This window comes from Pieris brassicae, chromosome 3 (genome assembly GCF_905147105.1).
Source record: "Pieris brassicae chromosome 3, ilPieBrab1.1, whole genome shotgun sequence".
NCBI lineage: Eukaryota > Metazoa > Arthropoda > Insecta > Lepidoptera > Pieridae > Pieris > Pieris brassicae.
In genome coordinates this window covers 22,510,088-22,529,003 of record NC_059667.1, presented here as the reverse complement: position 1 = coordinate 22,529,003, position 18,916 = coordinate 22,510,088, and the positions used below count along the sequence as shown (strand labels likewise).

Below are 18,916 nucleotides of genomic sequence, written 5' to 3'. Positions count from 1 at the left end.
GCGGTACTTAATTAAATAAAATTGTGAATTACGTATATAATCAAAGGTTATGATACTATGCATACGAATAGAAAATTGAGAATAATTAAAAAAAAACAATTACAGTTCTTTAGTAGTCTGTGTTTGCCGTTGTGTGGCGGGAAATCAATAATTATGTTGTTATTTCGACTTGACAATTGGCGTTTTTAGTTGGAAATGTGTCAATTGTCAATAGAGCGTTTGGAAACTTACGTTCAGTTAAAAGTAGATATAAAAATATTTGTAAGTAGTCTCCAAATAAAGAGCCGCAGAAAGAGAAGTTATTGCATTTTTAATTTATCTATAGCAATTACAATTGCTTTAAAGTTATAAGAAACGGTTTCTTTACAGAAAACTTAAATATGAGAGAAACTTACGAGTAAGGGATATAAGCAGTCTTATTTGATTTTATTAATTATTTAATAACCTTACAAGTGAGACAATCAATAAGTAATTTACGAACAAATTTATGTCACCACGATTCGCACTATAACGCACTATAAGAGATTTGTGGTTAATAATACACGCGTAGTACTTTGCTGAAAGCCGCGGCTTTCTCCAGCGTTTTGGGTGATGAAAGTCCACACTGTAAAGGCCAAATGTCGGTCTGAAAAGTTGGGAATGTTTCTGTTTATGCCCTGAGTATATTTCTAGGTAAAAATCAGACTTATTTTAAACTACGCCTTTTGTATTCGAGGCCTCGTTCGCTTGCACGAACCTACGACTCGATTTTGATATAATACAAGCAAACGCAAAGCAAGCCTAAAAAAGTCATCACAGCCCATGGACACCCATTTTTAGTGGGTGCGTTGCCAAACGCATCTCACAGCTTCTATAAAATGCAAAGTGACCATGTTGAACTGGTTGGACTTTCCACAGATTCATTGTCAACTTTAATATCACTCCAGGGTCTAACTTTAGGGTACAAACACTTATATATATCGTTACGTTATTATATCCACTCTAGAAGAATCGGCTGGACACAAGTTAACGCTTCAAATATGCCGGCATTGCGTTACCGACGCTCGATTGCTAAAGGTATTTTGAATTATTATTTAATTTAATGCTACCCTCAATAAAACAAAGGCAAACCCAAACCCAATACAATAGAATAAGTTGTAACAAAGATACTAACTCGTAACCTGCAAGCCATTCGAAGGTGTCCAGCAGCGACCAGTAGGTATAACCGATGACGCTCACATTATGCTTTATTGCTAGCAATACCTAAAAGTAAGGTATCGTGAATTATTCTGGTAAAGTCAGTTGTAGCAATATTCTCAGTGAGGGAATCAAAATATAACGAATTATAGGTTAATTTAACTTGGGTTCGAAACACAGATATATATTTTTTCTAGTAAGAAGGATCAAGCGATCTCTCTTTTCAGTCGCATTTTTGTCTTCATTGATGTAGGTCTCTCCACTAAAAGAATATATACCAGCTGATAGACAATACCAGAAAAGTAAACACAAAATGTCTCGTACATTTAGAGTCTTCTCAAAAAATCTCAGAAATGAAAATAAACTATAGTTGACAGATAGTCTAATAAAGATAACGATAAAGATATTTTTGTCAGGTCAGGTCAGGACAAATGATGTAGTATAAAAAATAGAAAAGCAAATCTGATAAGAGAAGGTGAATAATAGGAACTAGTCTGAGGAGATTGAGGCAATCCCCGGTAAAATTTATAGCGTATATACCTATTTAGACACTCACACATTTACATATACTTAATGTCTAATAAGCCTTGTGTTTGATTATTTATAATAATAATAATAAAAAAATTATTCATGACAAATAGGCTGTGATTTAATTCATATATCGAATGGGTGTGTGCGCGCATGTATTTGAGAGCGTAGCTTAGAGTTACTGAAGCGTGAGCTATGTCTGTGGTAGTTTTTGGGACCTCAGAGACATGCATGTATGTAGTGCTCTGTAGATGCAAAATCCAGTTCAGCTAGCGTAATTTGTATGTGAGTTGTGAGTTGTAAGCGGATAGTTTGACTATCTCGCAATTCATAGATTGGAAAATTTTATTATAAAGGAAGAGCCTTAATGCAAAAAAGCCTTTAAAACACAGTCCTTCGTTTTGGCCTTGGGAATACAAAACGTCTGTTCTTAGATGTGTCCGGATTTCTGTGTTTACGATTGCTGTACACAGCCTTTTTGCGTTTTATAATTAATTATTATAATAACAAAATATCATGCAATAGCTATATTTATAAATATATTCGCAATTTTCTTCTTTCTTACATTAACTTTAATTTAAACTGTTATTTGTGACGTCAATAACTTAAAATGCGATATTCACGCAATAAATTTTCTTCTTGACTGTACAATTTTCTTCCTCATCCTACAATACTTCTGTTCATGATCCGACTGGCGACGCTTTTGCCTATTTGAAGCAAATTGATTTATATACCAGGTGTATGCTACGCATTAATACTTACGTGTTCTAAATGAGCCCTAATACTTTGAACCCTCTCGATATCATTGATATGTTGTCGTCCAGGGTAACCATTTTCTGTGATCAGAATGTCTACGTTACCATAATTATTCTTTAAGTATAATATCATCTTTCCTAGACCTTCTGGGACCATCTGAAATAGTAACTTCAATCAGCCACAATTATTAATAATATAATAACTGTGTCAACTGCTAAATGTTAAAAACAATTGCGCTGCGATTTCTGTATCTGCTTTTTATATTCGCATAATTAAGTTTATAACATAGGGGGCGAATGAGGATACGGGACGCCCAAAAAGGGTAGTCGTCGCAGCCCATAGATCCCCATTTGTGGCTGGCAACATTTAAAACCTTTATCCGAACTAAGTATTATAGATTTTCAGCGTAAATCTGAAACCTGGTATCTTTTACCATACAAGCAAGTATTTAATAGGGATATAGAAAATTCTATGGTTTCATAGTCATTTGAACTCTGAAAGGAAGATTTTGATGACGACTTTAGCTTGACTGTAACTATAGTATTTCATGATTTTGTTAACAAAATAATAGTGTTATAAATTGTAAGCGTACCGGTAGCATGTCAATAGTGGTAAGCCTCGCTCCTGGTGGTAGTTCCAATGTAGCATTAAGCTCGGATGACCCATTCAAAAACCAATATCCCCGTTCTCCTGGTAACACTGGCCTGATGATCCGACTTGTGTAATAGTTTAAGCCGTAGAAGTCTGCCGTGCCTAAAATGTTCATTTAAATTAATAAATAATTAGGGTTGCCACATTTTATATAGTATTGTACGTTATTTCAGGTAATTGTTCTCTATACTTTATGAGAACAATAAAGTATATCAAAATACTTTATTTCGCATTATGTGTATTTAGTTGCGATAAACGGTAAGTCGTTTAGTCAAGATACTGATTTAATACAAACTCCAAAAAGTTATAAAAAATATTTTGAAATATAACTGGCATTATTTATGGCAACCATATAATAACTCATATTTGGATCGATGTTAAGATGTAGTTTAACTTATTTATTATTAGATATATCGCAATTTGTATATTAGTTGTGTACCAAATATTGTAATTACGACAAATGTCCATGTTTATAACTACTACAATCCGTTTAGTTGTAGGTATATTTAAAAAGTTCTCATCATTAAAATAACATTAGTGTTTTGTACAATCAATTATGTAATTACAATAAATTTGCTGTGTTGATCAGTACTAGTCGTTATATTAAGAACTTAAGATTATTTTTTGTTGCCTATTGTAGGCTTCACTCGTTCAAAAATACTTGTATGAAATTTGTCTTGTTTTACAACCACATTATAAAATAATGATAAATACGTTATAATATGGTAATATTGTGCCATTACACTCAACAGGTGTGTATGAACTCCTTGTCACCTTTTATAAACTCTTTCTCTTGCTCAGTGAAAGATGGAAGTCGAGATTCCGTGTATCCTTGCTTCAAACTAACTCTTAGCATAAGTTTCTCTAAGCTTTTAGGCCAGCCACCTTCTTGACTGAATATTGGGTGTGAATACCTGCCAATCTTGAAATAATGGAATAATTTTATTAATAGTCTAAGTATAAAAAATATATATCCAATTATCTTTTTTATAGGATTTTTTATCGGATCAAGTGGATATTAAATATATTAAACAATGTGATATTGCCGCAAACAATATATTATAATGATATCGTTAATAATGGCAACACTAATTCATATCAGTAAGTGGTTTCATTAAAAAACAAATGAAAAATTAAATAGTTTGTTGGTTAATTAAAAAAAGGTTATGTTTTGTAAAACTATATTTTTTCTACATATGTCGCTTTCCTACCATATTGCTACGAGCTAGGGGATCGGATAGAAAATGCCGTAGATTTCTTCAAGGGTTTATTTCTTGATAAATCAATGAGGAATTTATGGGCACAAAATTAATTGCAGAGATTCACTAATAACACACAAAAACACAGTCACTAAATACTTCACTTATGCACACTTCACACAGTACTTTATCACTTATATTCACTTTATTCGCACTTTATCGCTTCGGTGTTTCTCTCGTGTAATCGCATTCAAAACTAAGTGACTAGTCGCGTTTCGGCTCGCTTATATATCCCTGGGAATAATTCTAAACAATATTCGAGAACTTTCTAGGCGGGCTTGCTACTGAGTAGCGATTGCACAATTCTAGAACGTTCGCACTCTTTGTCTCTTTCGCACGTTGCTCCGTCCTTGTCGTACGGCGTTCTAGAGTGCTCGTCTAGTTTCGAGAAAGATCTGATCTTCTCTCTCTCTCTCTCGTATCATTTCGTCCTTGTCTCACACCTAGAAAGTTTGGTCTAGAATATTCCTTCATCAAAGGGGTATAACTAGGCCTGAAAACGCCTGAAAACGGGTCTCCTGAAAACTGCACTAACCGACTACACCTGTTCTGAAACCGACTGAAAAAAGGTTTCAGCTTCCTGAAAACTAGGGTAACATTATGAAAATTACAATTTTCTAATATGTGATTGACCCTCTCCTGAAACGGTCAGAAATCATATTACAGCTTGCTGAAAAGTTCTCTAACTAGTGGAAAAATCTAGAAACATTGCAGTCGACCCGTCTTCGTAACAATATTCTCCCTTCCAAGGTCTCGTAACTCATCATCACGTGGAGATTCCTTCGAATCTATCCAGAAAACATTGTTTGCTAGTGAAAGTTTACCTACAATGAAAGATCGTAATGGTAAATGAAGACTTATGAAAACGTCTGGTAATACATTGCGGTAAAATGCTACGTGGAGTAAGGTCTAAAGATATTATGTAAAAAATCTTTAAAAAATTAGAAAAGTGTTGGAGTTTTATTGTTACTTACACATCCGTCTCACGCGCTTGTTTTAGAACTTAATTTAACATTTGAATGCATTAATTTTTTGTTTGAATTGACGTTGAAAAGTAAAGGTTATATTTTTATTTAATTTTATGTTTTCGTTCACAGGTGCAGAGTGAACGAGTTAATTGAGCACTTATAAAGAAAATATATTGCACAGCCGGTTCAAATGCATAAATTCAGAGTAGAAATCTAACATTGTAAGTAATACTCATGAACGGGTGCTACTTGTGGTGACTGGTCGGCCTTGAATTCGTGTTTGCGGTGATGTTAGTTATTTCGACTACGTATTTGTGTGTTGTTCCCATGAGAGTGTAAGTGCGTGCTCCTATTTCATCATACCTCCTGCTGATAGAGGATAAATATATGTTTATAAGTTATTTTATTATTATTAATTAACTAATAATTACTAAGAAGTCATGTGGAACATGGTGTAATGGTTGCAGCTCCTGTCAAATATTGTGTAAAACAAAAAACTTGGCGATTAAAAAGACTGGCGGAGAAATTATTACAAGTCTTTCTCCTTCGATCTACGCCCTTGATTTGAGAACTGGCAGTAAATGTAAAATTAGAAGCAATTAGCATTTAATATGTATTTCTTTATTGACGTTCATAAGTGTTCATAAGTTACCTATATTCAAATAAATGATTTTAACTTTGTAGTGTATTTTTCCTTAATCATAATATAGAAATTTAGAGACACAAAAAGTGCCGATAGACCGAACCTGCGTTTGGATGGTGGAGTTTACAAGGACCTATAGATTGCAATGGCGAAATATATAGAGACTCACAAGGGGCTGTACATTCATGATGATGATATACAAATTCAGTACAATGAGAATAGAGCAATGTTGGCCTTGTGCCTTAAGCGTACCACTCCCTGTTTCTTTATGGCATGAAGATACTCAGATGCAAATATCGTGAGAAAAGATGAGTAAGACACCTGTAAATGACGACATGCGTCAGGCACAGACCGCTGATCTCCTGCTTATTACAGAAAGAAACAGTATTTTGTGCTCACCATTATATTTATCCCTATATTCCCTCTGATAAAGTCTATAAGCCTTGGCGTGTGCCATTAATACGTTTTTATTGCAAATATATGGAGCGTATTCCTGCTCCTCAATCCCTGGAGAGCATGTACCTATGTTGTAGTTGTAGTCGCATATCACGATAGGCGGCTCATTGATTGTTATCCACGTTTTAACCCTGTTTCCATAGTTACGGAAAAGAATTTCAGCGTAGCTCTCAAACCAGTCTACGATGAGAGGGTTGGTCCAGCCACCTGTAATAACAAACTCCAAATCGGCTTCATTAAAATTCACCACACTGGATGGATAACGGACATAGTGGGTGTGATAGAGACTATAGATTCCTAACAGATAATGTGTTTTATAATGTAAGTGTTATTAACACTTATTAATTATATTAGTTGTTAGGTTTTTGAAATTTATTTGATAAGCTTACTCATAAGACCTTATTAATACGACCTGTGACAACTAAGTAGAAGATAATCCATAATAATTTCATACCAATATACTTTTGGCAGAAAAATAACAAAGCAATAACAATGGTACGATGAAACAAATTCTACCAGCAAATTTATATATATAGAGTTTTAGTATAATTACCGAATTACCGATTTTAACAGGGTTTAACTATGTATATTTTTAATCTATTTTTTTGTGATCATTGACAAAGGAAGTAAATAACATTTTTTAAAATTATTTAGACTTTTAAATTTTAATTTGAATTTAGAGTACGCCGAGAATTGGTGTACATATGTACACATGGGTAGGTCAGAAGGATCACGCCGTGACTTCATATGCCCACAGCTAAGACTAACTCCAAAACTTCATGAATGGGCGAATTACATTAGTCACCTGTTATAAGTTATAAAAAAAACACAATCCTGTCTTATCCTTTTTTATAAACAATATACGTGATAGTCTATTTATATTAACAAAGTAGTATCATTAAACTTAAGTGGCTGTAGTTCTCAAAGTTGAGAATTGCTTTAGTTTTAATTTTACGTAATTTATTTGTTAGATTTCGTACAAGGTTCTGGCCACGAAGTCTATTTAAAAATAATTAAAATTGTTTTCAAACAACTGGTTAAATTAACCACCAAAATAATTGAATTAGTTTTAAGCGAAAAGTTCACGTGATAATCTTACCCAAATCCTGTAACTTAACGGGCAAGTTCCAATGGTACATGGTTACAACGGGTTCAATGCCATGTAACAACAATTCATCAATAAAGTCATTATAATGTTTTAATCCCGCTCCACTTATGTTATTTGAGAAGCCTGTCGGCATGATTCGTGGCCACGAGGTTGAAAATCTAAAAAGTATAAAGATACATATACCTCTTTTTTTTACTTTGATTCCTAATTTTTCCAATACAAATGCAATGTTTGGACCAGGACTAATGTTTTTTGATTTCTTGAATCATTGTTGATTATCAGTGTAGTATTAGATAAACCCCCTGTGTCCAGTAGTGGAGCTACCATTTGAGAGCTTCCGGTCAAGATCGGTTTTAAGCGGGTTACTTCCCTAGTAAGTGGATACTTCGAAAATATTTCATTTATATCTCACGGGGTTCCAACCAAGCGAAAGCGTGGCCTTCCTTAGTAAACCTGGCGGATAGTTGCAGAAGAAGCAGAGAGCCCGAAAGACTTGAACCGAGGTGCAATACGAGGCTCTAGACCGAACGCTATGGAGATTCACTGTGGACGCCCATCTAGGGTTACATCAACATTAAGTCAGTTTTTTTCCTCATTTCATATTTTAACAGTAACTTAATACTAATCTAATAGAACGTATTATTATGAAAAAATAATCATAGAACGTAATATAAACAAAACAAGAAAACATTTTACATAAACATTTTTATAACTTATTAAAAATAATGCAATTGTTGTGAATTCAGTATATATATTCAATATATACAAGTACTAATATTCATGGTGCGCAAGACACGCGTAAATGGCGCTTTTCTGGCTAAATTTGTACGCGCTCGAGGCTAACTAAATCATATTTAATAAAAAACATAAGTTATACAAGCATAACAAGCGTAAATGCATTAAATGGGTTACTAGAAGCAGTATAGTGTTGTTTTGTCCCCCACCATTTCATTACACATAGTGTTAAAGTACTCAAAATATATATTTATTTTGAGAAATATATATTTTGAGTATTTGAGTCCTCCGACATATATATATATATGTCGGAAGCCATTCAACGAGTTGCTTGTTGATTGTACAATAACACATAAAATTCTCTTTATCATTTAAACACGTTGCATTAATCTTAATTTAACTTAATACGCGATTTTACGATATTATAAAACCTAAAACATATTTCTGTTAAGAAATTAGTGATTTTAGTTAAAATTAGTTACGTTTTTCTAATTTATAAGATTGTAATCGTTATTAAACAAACGACCAATGAGAGCAGAGCATTTTGCTCGAGTGGGGTCAAAGCGCCATCTATATATAGGCCAGTCCGTCCCTTCTGTTCACGCTGTATACCGGCGACATCCCTAGGGCTCCCAATGTGGAGCTAGCCCTCTATGCCGATGACACCGCTCTCTATACCACCCATAAAGATAGAGGTGTCATTGTGGACAGACTCCAGACCGCTACTACGTCGTTAGGCGAATGGTTTCGGAAATGGGGCTTCCAAATAAATCCCGAGAAAAGCGTAGCAGTTCTCTTTGCCAGGGGCAACCCCGGTGCTATCGCTAGGGATAAATTTCACCTCAAGACAGAGGTAACCCTATACGGGCAAGCCATTCCATGGCAAAAGTCCGTTAAATATCTTGGAGTCACGCTCGATAGCGGCATGTCTTTCCGAAAGCACATAGCCGCCGTTCGCAAGAAGGCCCATTTTGTCCTCTCTCGCTTTCATTTCCTCCTAAATAAAAGGAGTCAAATGTCTCTCAGACACAAGGTCACCCTGTACAAGGCCTGCATCCGACCGTGCATGACATACGCTAGCGTAGTCTTTGCGCATTGTGCCCCCTCCTATATACACCGGCTACAGGTGCTTCAGTCGCGATTCATGAGAATCGCGACCGGTGCGCCCTTCTATGTGAGAAACGTCGATCTCCACCACGACCTGGAGCTCCCTACCATAGCCCAATGGATGAAGTTGGCGTCCACACGCCACTTTGACAAGGCTAAACACCATCCCAATCCGCTGGTGCGTAATAGCATCAACTATTACCCCTTCCCGACAAAAAAGGCTCGCAGGAGGCCTCGACACATACTAACGGATCCGGACGATCCAATTACTGTAGCAAACAATAAATTAAATGCCGCCCGCGCGGCCAAAAATAATAAAAATAGCCAATCACAGATTAGGGTAAAAAACCGCCTTCACCGGGGAAGGCGAGGAACTTTACTTCGCACTTCGCTCACTACAGTGAGCTTCCGTCCTGCCCTTCAGGCGATTGACCGCCCCGCGACGGCCCAAGCCGAGGTTCGAGTCTCACAGGAGACGCCCTTGAGCTAGCCGCGGGATAAAACGCCATTCTGGCCGAGCTACGCTCGCCAAAACAGCCCGAGCTGAGCTGTAAAGGCCCTTAAGGCCAACAGCGAGATTCCATTCTCAAAAAAAAAAAAAAAAAGGCCAGTCCGTTGGTTGTTACGGGGCCTTTTTGAAGTGGAGACGGATGGAGTTAGATCCCTGAGTTTTTGTCGCTAGATTGGTGCATTGAACTCACTGATCGGTCTTAAAACTTATAATTTATTATTAAATAACTACCATAAAATATCAGTGTATCATCAGTGTAAATAAAATATTGTGAAAACTACAATCGTCGTGTTTTGTGCTCGCGCTTTACCCTCATGACACCCACCAAATCTGCAACCACTGTTGATGACGTCACTGGGGAAGGTGTTTCTCCGACATATATATGTAATAAATAAATAAATATATATATATATATATATATATATATATAGTATAACATGAAATAAATTAAATAGCCTTTATTCGAGTACATTATTTAAGTTACATTAGTACACATACTGCAAAGGAGTGACTTACTTCCCTAACTAACTTTCACAATCCTTAAACCTAAATCTTAATCTTTCTGCGGGGATATATTGTAAAATAGCTACAAGAGATAGTGGTATCTTTTAAAGTGATATTATATAAGATAATTATATATAATAGAATACTGCAAATTGCGGAATAAAAACTATTATTATTTATACTTTACCTGTAATAGTCTAGACGTAGTTCTGCAGCCAATTTTATGTTTTCTCGCCATAAATTATAGGAGTTTGAAGCAACATCACCATTGGACCTATCAGGTATCATTTCTGGGTGACTGTGTATCATTCTATCCCAAATGCTCTCACCCTTGCCTGAAAACCAAATAATTCATTACCAAGGACTTCTACGTAACTCATACGTATGGTCTCCAAGGCCAGAAGGAGAAATATATTCGGTTTAATGGCATAAACATGTTGGTCGCATTTCAAGTTCTATAAACTATTTTAATTCAAATAAAACTAATAATTTAATTACAAATGTGTGGCTCAAGTCTGGGTTTATTTTTATTAATTCTTAGCAACTTGTGTTTATGTGTCCCACGGTCTTCATTAGAGACAAAGTTATTCCGGATATATAGTAAGTTCTTGAACGCATCCACTGGGGTCTTCAGGCTGGTAAATCTGTGACGAGATTCGTCGAGGACTTGGCTTTCGTACACGATCTTTCCTCCACAATATTTGAATTCAAAATTGTTTTCTATTGAAACCATTTGTTGTATTATATATGCTTTTATTATAAAGCACTACCTGTTCACGTTCGCTCGAACGGTGAAGGAAACCATAGTGGTAAGATCAGGCACAGGAGGCTGATCGCTCAATACAGAAATCTGAAGCCCAAACCTTAAAAGGTTGTAGCGGTTTTTTAAATGCTTTAACATTTTATAGTGTTAAAAATGTAATATAGTTTTGCCGGTATTTTTAACTGGTCCAGGAAATTCATGACTAACCATCTACATTCCACGCGCCCTCAATTTGGTATGCAGCCGTAGCAGCGCCAAATTTATTTTCCCACCAAAAATCTATAAAAATAATTGTATTATCGTTCACAACACTAACTTAGATAAAACAGTTGGGAGTCTACAGTTTCACGATCTAAAAAAGGTTTAATGGCGGACTACAGAATCCCAAGGTTCTTACTGAACTTCCAACCTGGAGGTAAGACAAAATGGAGTTGGACGTCGAGGCAATAGGTATTCCACGTTGGACGTAAGAAGCACGAAATAGATGGCGTCTGGGGTCACGTCTACTTGGAGAAAAGGTCCATAAGGGGCTGTATAGGTATTGACGATGATGATTGGACCATATACTCGTAGAATTTGGAATAGAGGCATAGGGTACACAAGACATTCAAAATTTGTTAATTCTAATTAAATAACAGATATTTTATATGACACGTACATGCATACATATAATATAATATATACATACAATAATGCCAACGCTAACTTAACATAAGATAGTTACTGACATATTTTGTTCGATATTTGAATTATTAAGTACCTACTTAGTTTTCTCTTGGAATCTAGTTCCTACTAATATTTATTTTCAAGACACAAATATACAGTATTTACAACACTCTTAACCTACAGAATATAAATAAAAATAATTAAAAATTGATAAATGGACAATTAAAACGAATTTCAAAAGTTTGGTCCCAATATGAATTATTTTCGTTGGTTTTTGTAGAAACGTATTACTAGGACAACGTTTAAACATTGTAAATTTCACTCACAATTGAAGGTTAGGAAAAACTATAAATCGTAATATGACTTTGGAAGATCTAAACATAGATTTGTAAGTATCATTAAACTAAGTATTTTTAACGAGTAGAAGGCTCATCTGATGACAAGTGATACCGCCGCGCAAGGACACTCACAATGCCAGAGAGTACGCGAGTGCGTGGCCGGCCTAATTTATACGGCCGGTTAATTGGTACCTTCCTTTTCTTTGTATCGCTCGCGATTTTCAACAGGTACACATTATGCCATGCCCGTGTGAGTATATCATATAAAAATAAATATTTATTAACAATACATCGAATTGAAAATCTTCTTAGTAAAATAGTTGTCTGCGAAGGCTAGTCAATACACACCGTACTGCGCATGTCTCATTGCTAATAAGTTAAGTAGTTATACCCTCAGCGCCTCCGAACATAAAACTATTCCCCAGGATTTGAACTTTGGACTAATAAGGATATCCACAACATACAGTATCCACTTATAGTTTGTATTGGACTTAGATGTGTTATATTGAATACTTAATTCCAAATGAAATAACATTTATGATATATTGCTACGTCGGGCATAGACAATAGACATTCCGATTTACCTTGTTTTTTTATATCCGACAATTTTCTTAACCCACAAAGTAATAATTTAAATAATTTAACAATTTACCTTGATTATTACCTGTGTTCAGAAATAACATTGGAAACTGAATACCTTAAGAAGAATCAAAACAAATTACCTAATAAATTTACCTTGATTATTAGTGTGTGCTGTGCTGTTATAACTGTGCTCAGAAATAACATTGGAAACTGAATACCTTCATAAAATTAACGCCACAGATCGTATTTTTAGAAAAATTAATTTTCAAATGCAAATTAATTGTAAACTTGTAAAGTATGTGTTCATTGCGAAATCTATAGATGTAGAATAATTGAGCTCACAATTTATAAGTACGTCATATTAGATTTTTGACTATAAATCGTTAACAGTAGCAATATTACAACAATTCATCAAACTTGTGTTTTTTTAATGGGCCTAACGGCGGCTTATCTGTCTTTAAATAATACCGCCGCCGAAGGACGCAGCATCTATAGAGCAATTGGCTCTTTCAAACTTAAACTCAAACACAAAGTACTGTTTTTATATAGCTAACCAAGTACACAGAACGAAAAAGAGGTTAAATTGATTGTAAATTTACATTTACTACCAGTTCGCAAGCCAATATTTTTTTTTTGTTACTTGTATATATTTTTTTCATTAGTTATGCATTCCTGTCGATTTCAGGTCACCTGTTAGGATTGTGTTTTTTATAAAATGTATCTTCTTTTTATCTTTATTTTTATTTAATCTGAGTAACAGTACATCTGAATTGATACAAACAACAAAGTATGCATGGTTATTTTGATTAGTGTATTATCTGTGGTTATTTTGTTACATTTGTCGAAATAGTGACTCAGTCGAATGTTATGTTTTGTCGCAATAACTTTGCAATAAATTAATTTTATGCTTAAGATAATATGTACGCAACACAATCTTGTTACATCATAAATCGAGCGACGAAATTGTACCAATTGAATCAACTGAATCAGACATTGAATACGATTTTCGACGATTGGTTTTACCACAAATAAACGGTGATTCGGCGTCCCTATTTAAATCAATTAAATATTATATTATTTAGTTAAAAGTTAGTAGACCTTTAATTTTACGAATGTCAAGAATTGATATTAATAAAGATCATAATCAGAATCAGAAAATATCAAATTAGGCTGAATAGTTTACAACATTTAATATTTTAATTCATTTTAAAAAGTACATACATACACTTACCGAAAACACATGACATATAAAAACACAATACACAAGTGTGCTCAACATTTAAAAGGAAACATTACAATGATAAAAGAGAAAAGATTTAAAATATTAAAATAAACTAATACTAGTCAGATTAAGATGCAATATATATCTTCTTTTAGGATAAATAAGTTGGAATGTTAACTGAATTTTTTTAAGACGGTCTAAACCAGTCAAAAAATGATGTCACATATCCAACTTTACAGAAATTGGTTAACGAAAGTTAAATAAGATAAAGTTTAACAAAAGGCTTTTATTATCATAGACATGAATACAAATTATACAATTACTTCATTGTACCTTATTACTACTAAGATTATTACAGAATTTCACTAATTGTAATTGTGATTACTAATCATTGTTATCGTTATTATATATTTTTGTTATTAATGACTTCGAATCTCTTCGAATCAACCGTGGTAGGGTCAAGAAAAATATAACGGAAAATGTGAAGGTTAATTTTTTTCCTACGCCGATAAAGAGGTTTCACTTCAAAAAAATTATTGTTCAATTAAGAAACTATAATGGTGGTCTAGGGAAGACATCCCTAGAAAGTTGTTAACGAAACACAGTGACTAAACATTCATATTACTTGACCCCAATGTGTAACCACGCGTTACAGATTCAACTAAAGACACGTGAAATTCATTGTCACACTATAAATCATTTCTGAATTGAAAATTATCAAATTTTTACGCCAATGAACCGTTACTAAGTTTTATTGTTTGTACTGGTTTATAAGTGTACATCAAGTTACAGTTATAATAATTTTTTTCCTAGGATAAAGGCTCAAGGATCAACGGCTTTGCATGAATTTCAATCTAGCCTATACAATAATTATGGATAATAAGTATTATTATGTTGACTTAATTTTCTTTGATACTAGTGAATAGCCTAAACTACGGTAATTTTAACAGTCTTAGTGTTCTGTAATGTTGTGTGTCCGATATACCGCAATTGCACTTATATTCACTACGCTAGTTTTAGTAACTCAAACGGTTTAGTTTTCTTTAGGGGCCTTGTTCCTGTTATAAAATTTCTAGAATTTCCTCTTAAAATGCTCTAAAATTGTATTGTATTATATTAAATAGATATAATCAAGTCGTATTTACTTAATTATTTATGTTAAAAAGTTTATTCTCATGTCACATAATAATTATTTTCACTTAACTTGCTGAGAACATCAACACTTGTTACACACACACGCTATTAGGTAACTGGAAACACTTATTAACTCCAAACGTTTTTATTATACGCAAGATCTTTTGGCTCAATACTTGTTATTCCTATCATATGTACGCTGTACAGGTATGTAACTTGTACAGGTTAAATAATATCTTCGGCGTCTAATTGGCCTTTTAATCATTAGTTGATCGAGGTCAGTTATAAGATTTCACTTTCATCTAAGAAATATTGTAGAAGCATTAAAATTAAAATGTTAGGTATTTTTTTTTAATCTCAAAGTTAAAGTCAAAAATCATTTATTCATATAGGTAACACAATGTACACTTATGAACGTAAATAAAAAAGTAATATACATTAAATGCTTCTAATTTTATATTTACTGCCAATAAACTCTTTTAAGTTTTTTTTTTGTATTACACCGCGTTTGTAAGGAGCTGCAACCATCACACCATGTTCCACATGACATCAGCAGGAGGCATGGTGAAATCGGAGTACGCACTTACATTCTCGTGGGAACAACACGCAAATACATAGTCAAAAATAACTAACATCACCGCATACACGAATTCAATTACACCACTCACAACTATGCATAAAGAATAACCAATAAAATATAGTAAATTATAATCAAGATTTAATAATTATGAATCAATAAAAAAACGTTGTTTTTTCGCTATAGATTCAAGCATTGGATTTAAGTTTAGAGAGAAGACAGGAGTTTAGAGAATAAGAGAGACCAACTTCTGTTTTTGTAGAAGAAATTAAAATAAGTTTCCTAAATTATCAATTGCTCTTAAATAAAATGTAAAAACAATCAATATTAACCGGGAGGCGAAATCGTCTTCTATCTATTACCAATTTGGTTTTCTTTTAAGCCTAATATTAATTCATTAAAATATAAAACTTACCCAAAAACGAGCGTCAGTACCAGTAACATTACGAATAATGTATTAAAAATATTGATCGAAAGACTTTTATCAGACTATTTAAATAAGGTTGTATTTTACGCGGACTTTTACAATACTGGTTTGAGACTGTGGCATCCTTCTCAGATGCACGTTGCCCAATGAAAATTCTTACATATATATTACAAAAAATATCTTTACAGAGATAAACATAATTTGACAGACAGAGACAAAAGTATACTTTAGTTAAAACAGTGCATTTTAGTTGTTTTTATGAACACGACAGATTTTATATCTGCATCTTTTTAACCGACTTCTTATAAGGGGGCGATATTACTGGTCATACATGATGTGGACTACAATCTCACATTACAAACAAAATGCGCCAAATTTCTTTGTACTTTTTTAATTTCACGAATTATTGTTAATTGCTTTTGGCGATAAGCTTAATTAACGCAATACTACAAAAAATTAAAATATTGTAGATGAATATCGATACGATCAGGAGAAAGATAACTACCTTTATCTCATTCACATAGAACATAGATGCATACGGGATGTGACGGCCAACTGATTGCGCTGGTGAAGTTACCGTATTTCACCAGCGCAATCAGTCAACTCCTTCATAGGAGTGGAATGTTGTTGTTTTCAGCTTTCAGCCAAATGGGCAGGAACGTAAAACTAATAAAGTAACGATTCGTTACTAACATTAACTGTTATTACAATCATATTTAAAGAGTTTAGTATACTTGTCAATCTGAAAACTTTAACCACTATTGTGGTCTACTATTATTAGTACTATATTATTATAGCATATAACATATAAAAGTTATTTTTTTTAAAAATGTAATAGCAGGCAAACGGGCAAGAGGCTCACCTGATGTGAAGCGATACCGCCGCCCATGGACACTCACATTGCCAGAAGGCTCGCAAGTGCGTTGCCGGCCTTTCAAGAATTGGTACGCTCTTTTCTTGAAGGACCTTAAGTCGAATTAGTTCGGAAATACTTCAGTGGGCAGCTTGTTCCACATAGTGGTGGTGCGCGGCAAAAACTGCCTTAGAAAACGCTCAGTTGTGGAACGACGGACGTCGAGGTGATACGGATGGTATTTTGTATTTTGCCTTGACGTCCGATAATGAAACTCAGCTGCGGGTATTAGACCGAACAACTCTTCTTCTGCGGTAGAAGATGCAGAGGGACCCAACATCTCTACGCAACGCCAAGGGATCAAGCCGCACGGAAAGTGATTGGTCGTCGACGATTCGAACCGCTCTTCGTTGAATACGGTCTAGTGGAAGGAGCTGGTACTGGGGAGCTCCCGCCTAGAGGTGAGAACAGTATTCCATGTGGGGCCGAATTTGCGCTTTATAGAGTTGCAAGCGGTGGCCCGGAGTGAAGTACCGTCTTGCCTTGCTGAGCACACCAAGCTTTTTGGAGGCTAATTTAGCCTTCCCTTCCAAATGACCGCGAAACTGGACGTTATTCGATATGTCAACGCCCAATATTCCGATGTTAGCTGAGGCTTTAAGGAGAGTACCTTCAAAGAGGGGAGTAGCGACAAAGGGAGTTTTTTTAGCGGAAAACGCGCAGACTTGTGTCTTCTTGGGGTTAAATTGGACTAGATTTAGTCTACCCCAGTCCGAGACTCCACGTAAAAGAGTTTCGACTTCAGACACAAATTTGTTCCGGCACTCATCAACAACAGCCCGAGAAATACCTGCCCGGCCCGTGTAAAAAGTATCCCCAGTGCTGTCGTCCGCATAGCAATGAAGGTGGCTAAGTTGCAACATATCATTAATATGCAGAATAAACAGGGTCGGGGATAGGACACAGCCTTGTGGGACACCAGCATTGACGGGTTTAAGGTCGGAGCATGCTCCGTCGATGACGTCCTTAATGCTCCGATCAGCGAGAATGCTGGAAATCCAGTTGCATAATTTCTCGGGGAGCCCATAGGCTGGAAGCTTCGAGAGCAGTGCTCTATGCCACACCCGATCGAAGGCTTTCGCTATGTCCAAACTTACCGCCAGCGCCTCCCCCTTGGACTCAATTGCCTCTGCCCACCTACACCCACTTACACCCACAGGTGGAAGAATTTGGAGGTGGCCTTCAATACATCGGAAGTCGAGAAATAGTGTGAAATATAATAACATGGACTTAATGTAGCTTTGTGTACTCGAATAAAGGCTATTTGTATCTTTATAGTCTTCATACATACACACCCACACACTATATGTATAGATAACAGTGTAAAAATACAGATACAAATTTGGGAATAAATCGAAGTATTTCCGAAGCAATCCTTTTCACGACAGTACAGGTTCTTAAAAGGATGTTTGTGGGTAGCCTTTTACATCGGATTAGCCTCCTATACCAGTAATTCAGTTTGTCGTATTTTTATTTTGGGGTATATTTTTATGTTTTGGAATTATATAATATTGGAAAAATAGTCTTACTTCACTAACTGTTTATATGTTTCAAAGAACCACTACGTAATTATGGTTTTTACAGATCGGATGTCCTTGTCTAACAATATTTTGTGAGAAATTTTAATGGCTCGATAAATGCAAACCAATTGGTAGAACTTGGCTTAGATTAGGAATACCGATACCGATACGTTGGGTTTGCCGATATATCGGTATAGGCGGTTTTAATTGCCGACACTACAATTCTTTTCAAATCTCAGATTTTTCACTTTCCACATTTGTTTTGCTATCTGTATTATATGGATTTTCAAATTAGTTCTGTCGCATCTGAGAGATTATTTTTTACTGCAGGTTTTAAATAGGCAGACTTGCGTAATCTAATTTCTCCCCAAA

The 18,916-nt window shown here is 35.0% G+C and overlaps 1 protein-coding gene across 1 annotated transcript; it reads right to left on the bottom strand.

Annotated features, from left to right (window-relative positions):
• Nucleotides 1–328: 328 nt before the first annotated feature.
• Nucleotides 329–12,579, bottom strand: LOC123707831 (myrosinase 1-like). Its single transcript, XM_045658185.1, has 12 exons — nt 12,561–12,579; nt 11,373–11,444; nt 10,590–10,737; nt 7,537–7,703; nt 6,381–6,644; nt 5,103–5,194; nt 3,886–4,033; nt 3,053–3,213; nt 2,467–2,616; nt 1,154–1,242; nt 517–625; nt 329–373 (listed from the first exon to the last, which is right to left on the bottom strand). The coding sequence occupies exons 1-12, from the start codon at nt 12,577–12,579 to the stop codon at nt 329–331; spliced, it is 1,464 nt and encodes a 487-aa protein (XP_045514141.1).
• Nucleotides 12,580–18,916: the final 6,337 nt, after the last annotated feature.

Excerpts from the sequence above, each read along its gene's own strand:
- LOC123707831 (XM_045658185.1), bottom strand. Across the intron at positions 5,195-6,380 it reads ATATAGGGATAAATATAATG|GTAAACTTTCACTAGCAAAC; the intron begins GTGAGCACAAAA and ends CTTTCATTGTAG. Across the intron at positions 2,617-3,052 it reads CCACTATTGACATGCTACCG|ATGGTCCCAGAAGGTCTAGG; the intron begins GTACGCTTACAA and ends TTACTATTTCAG.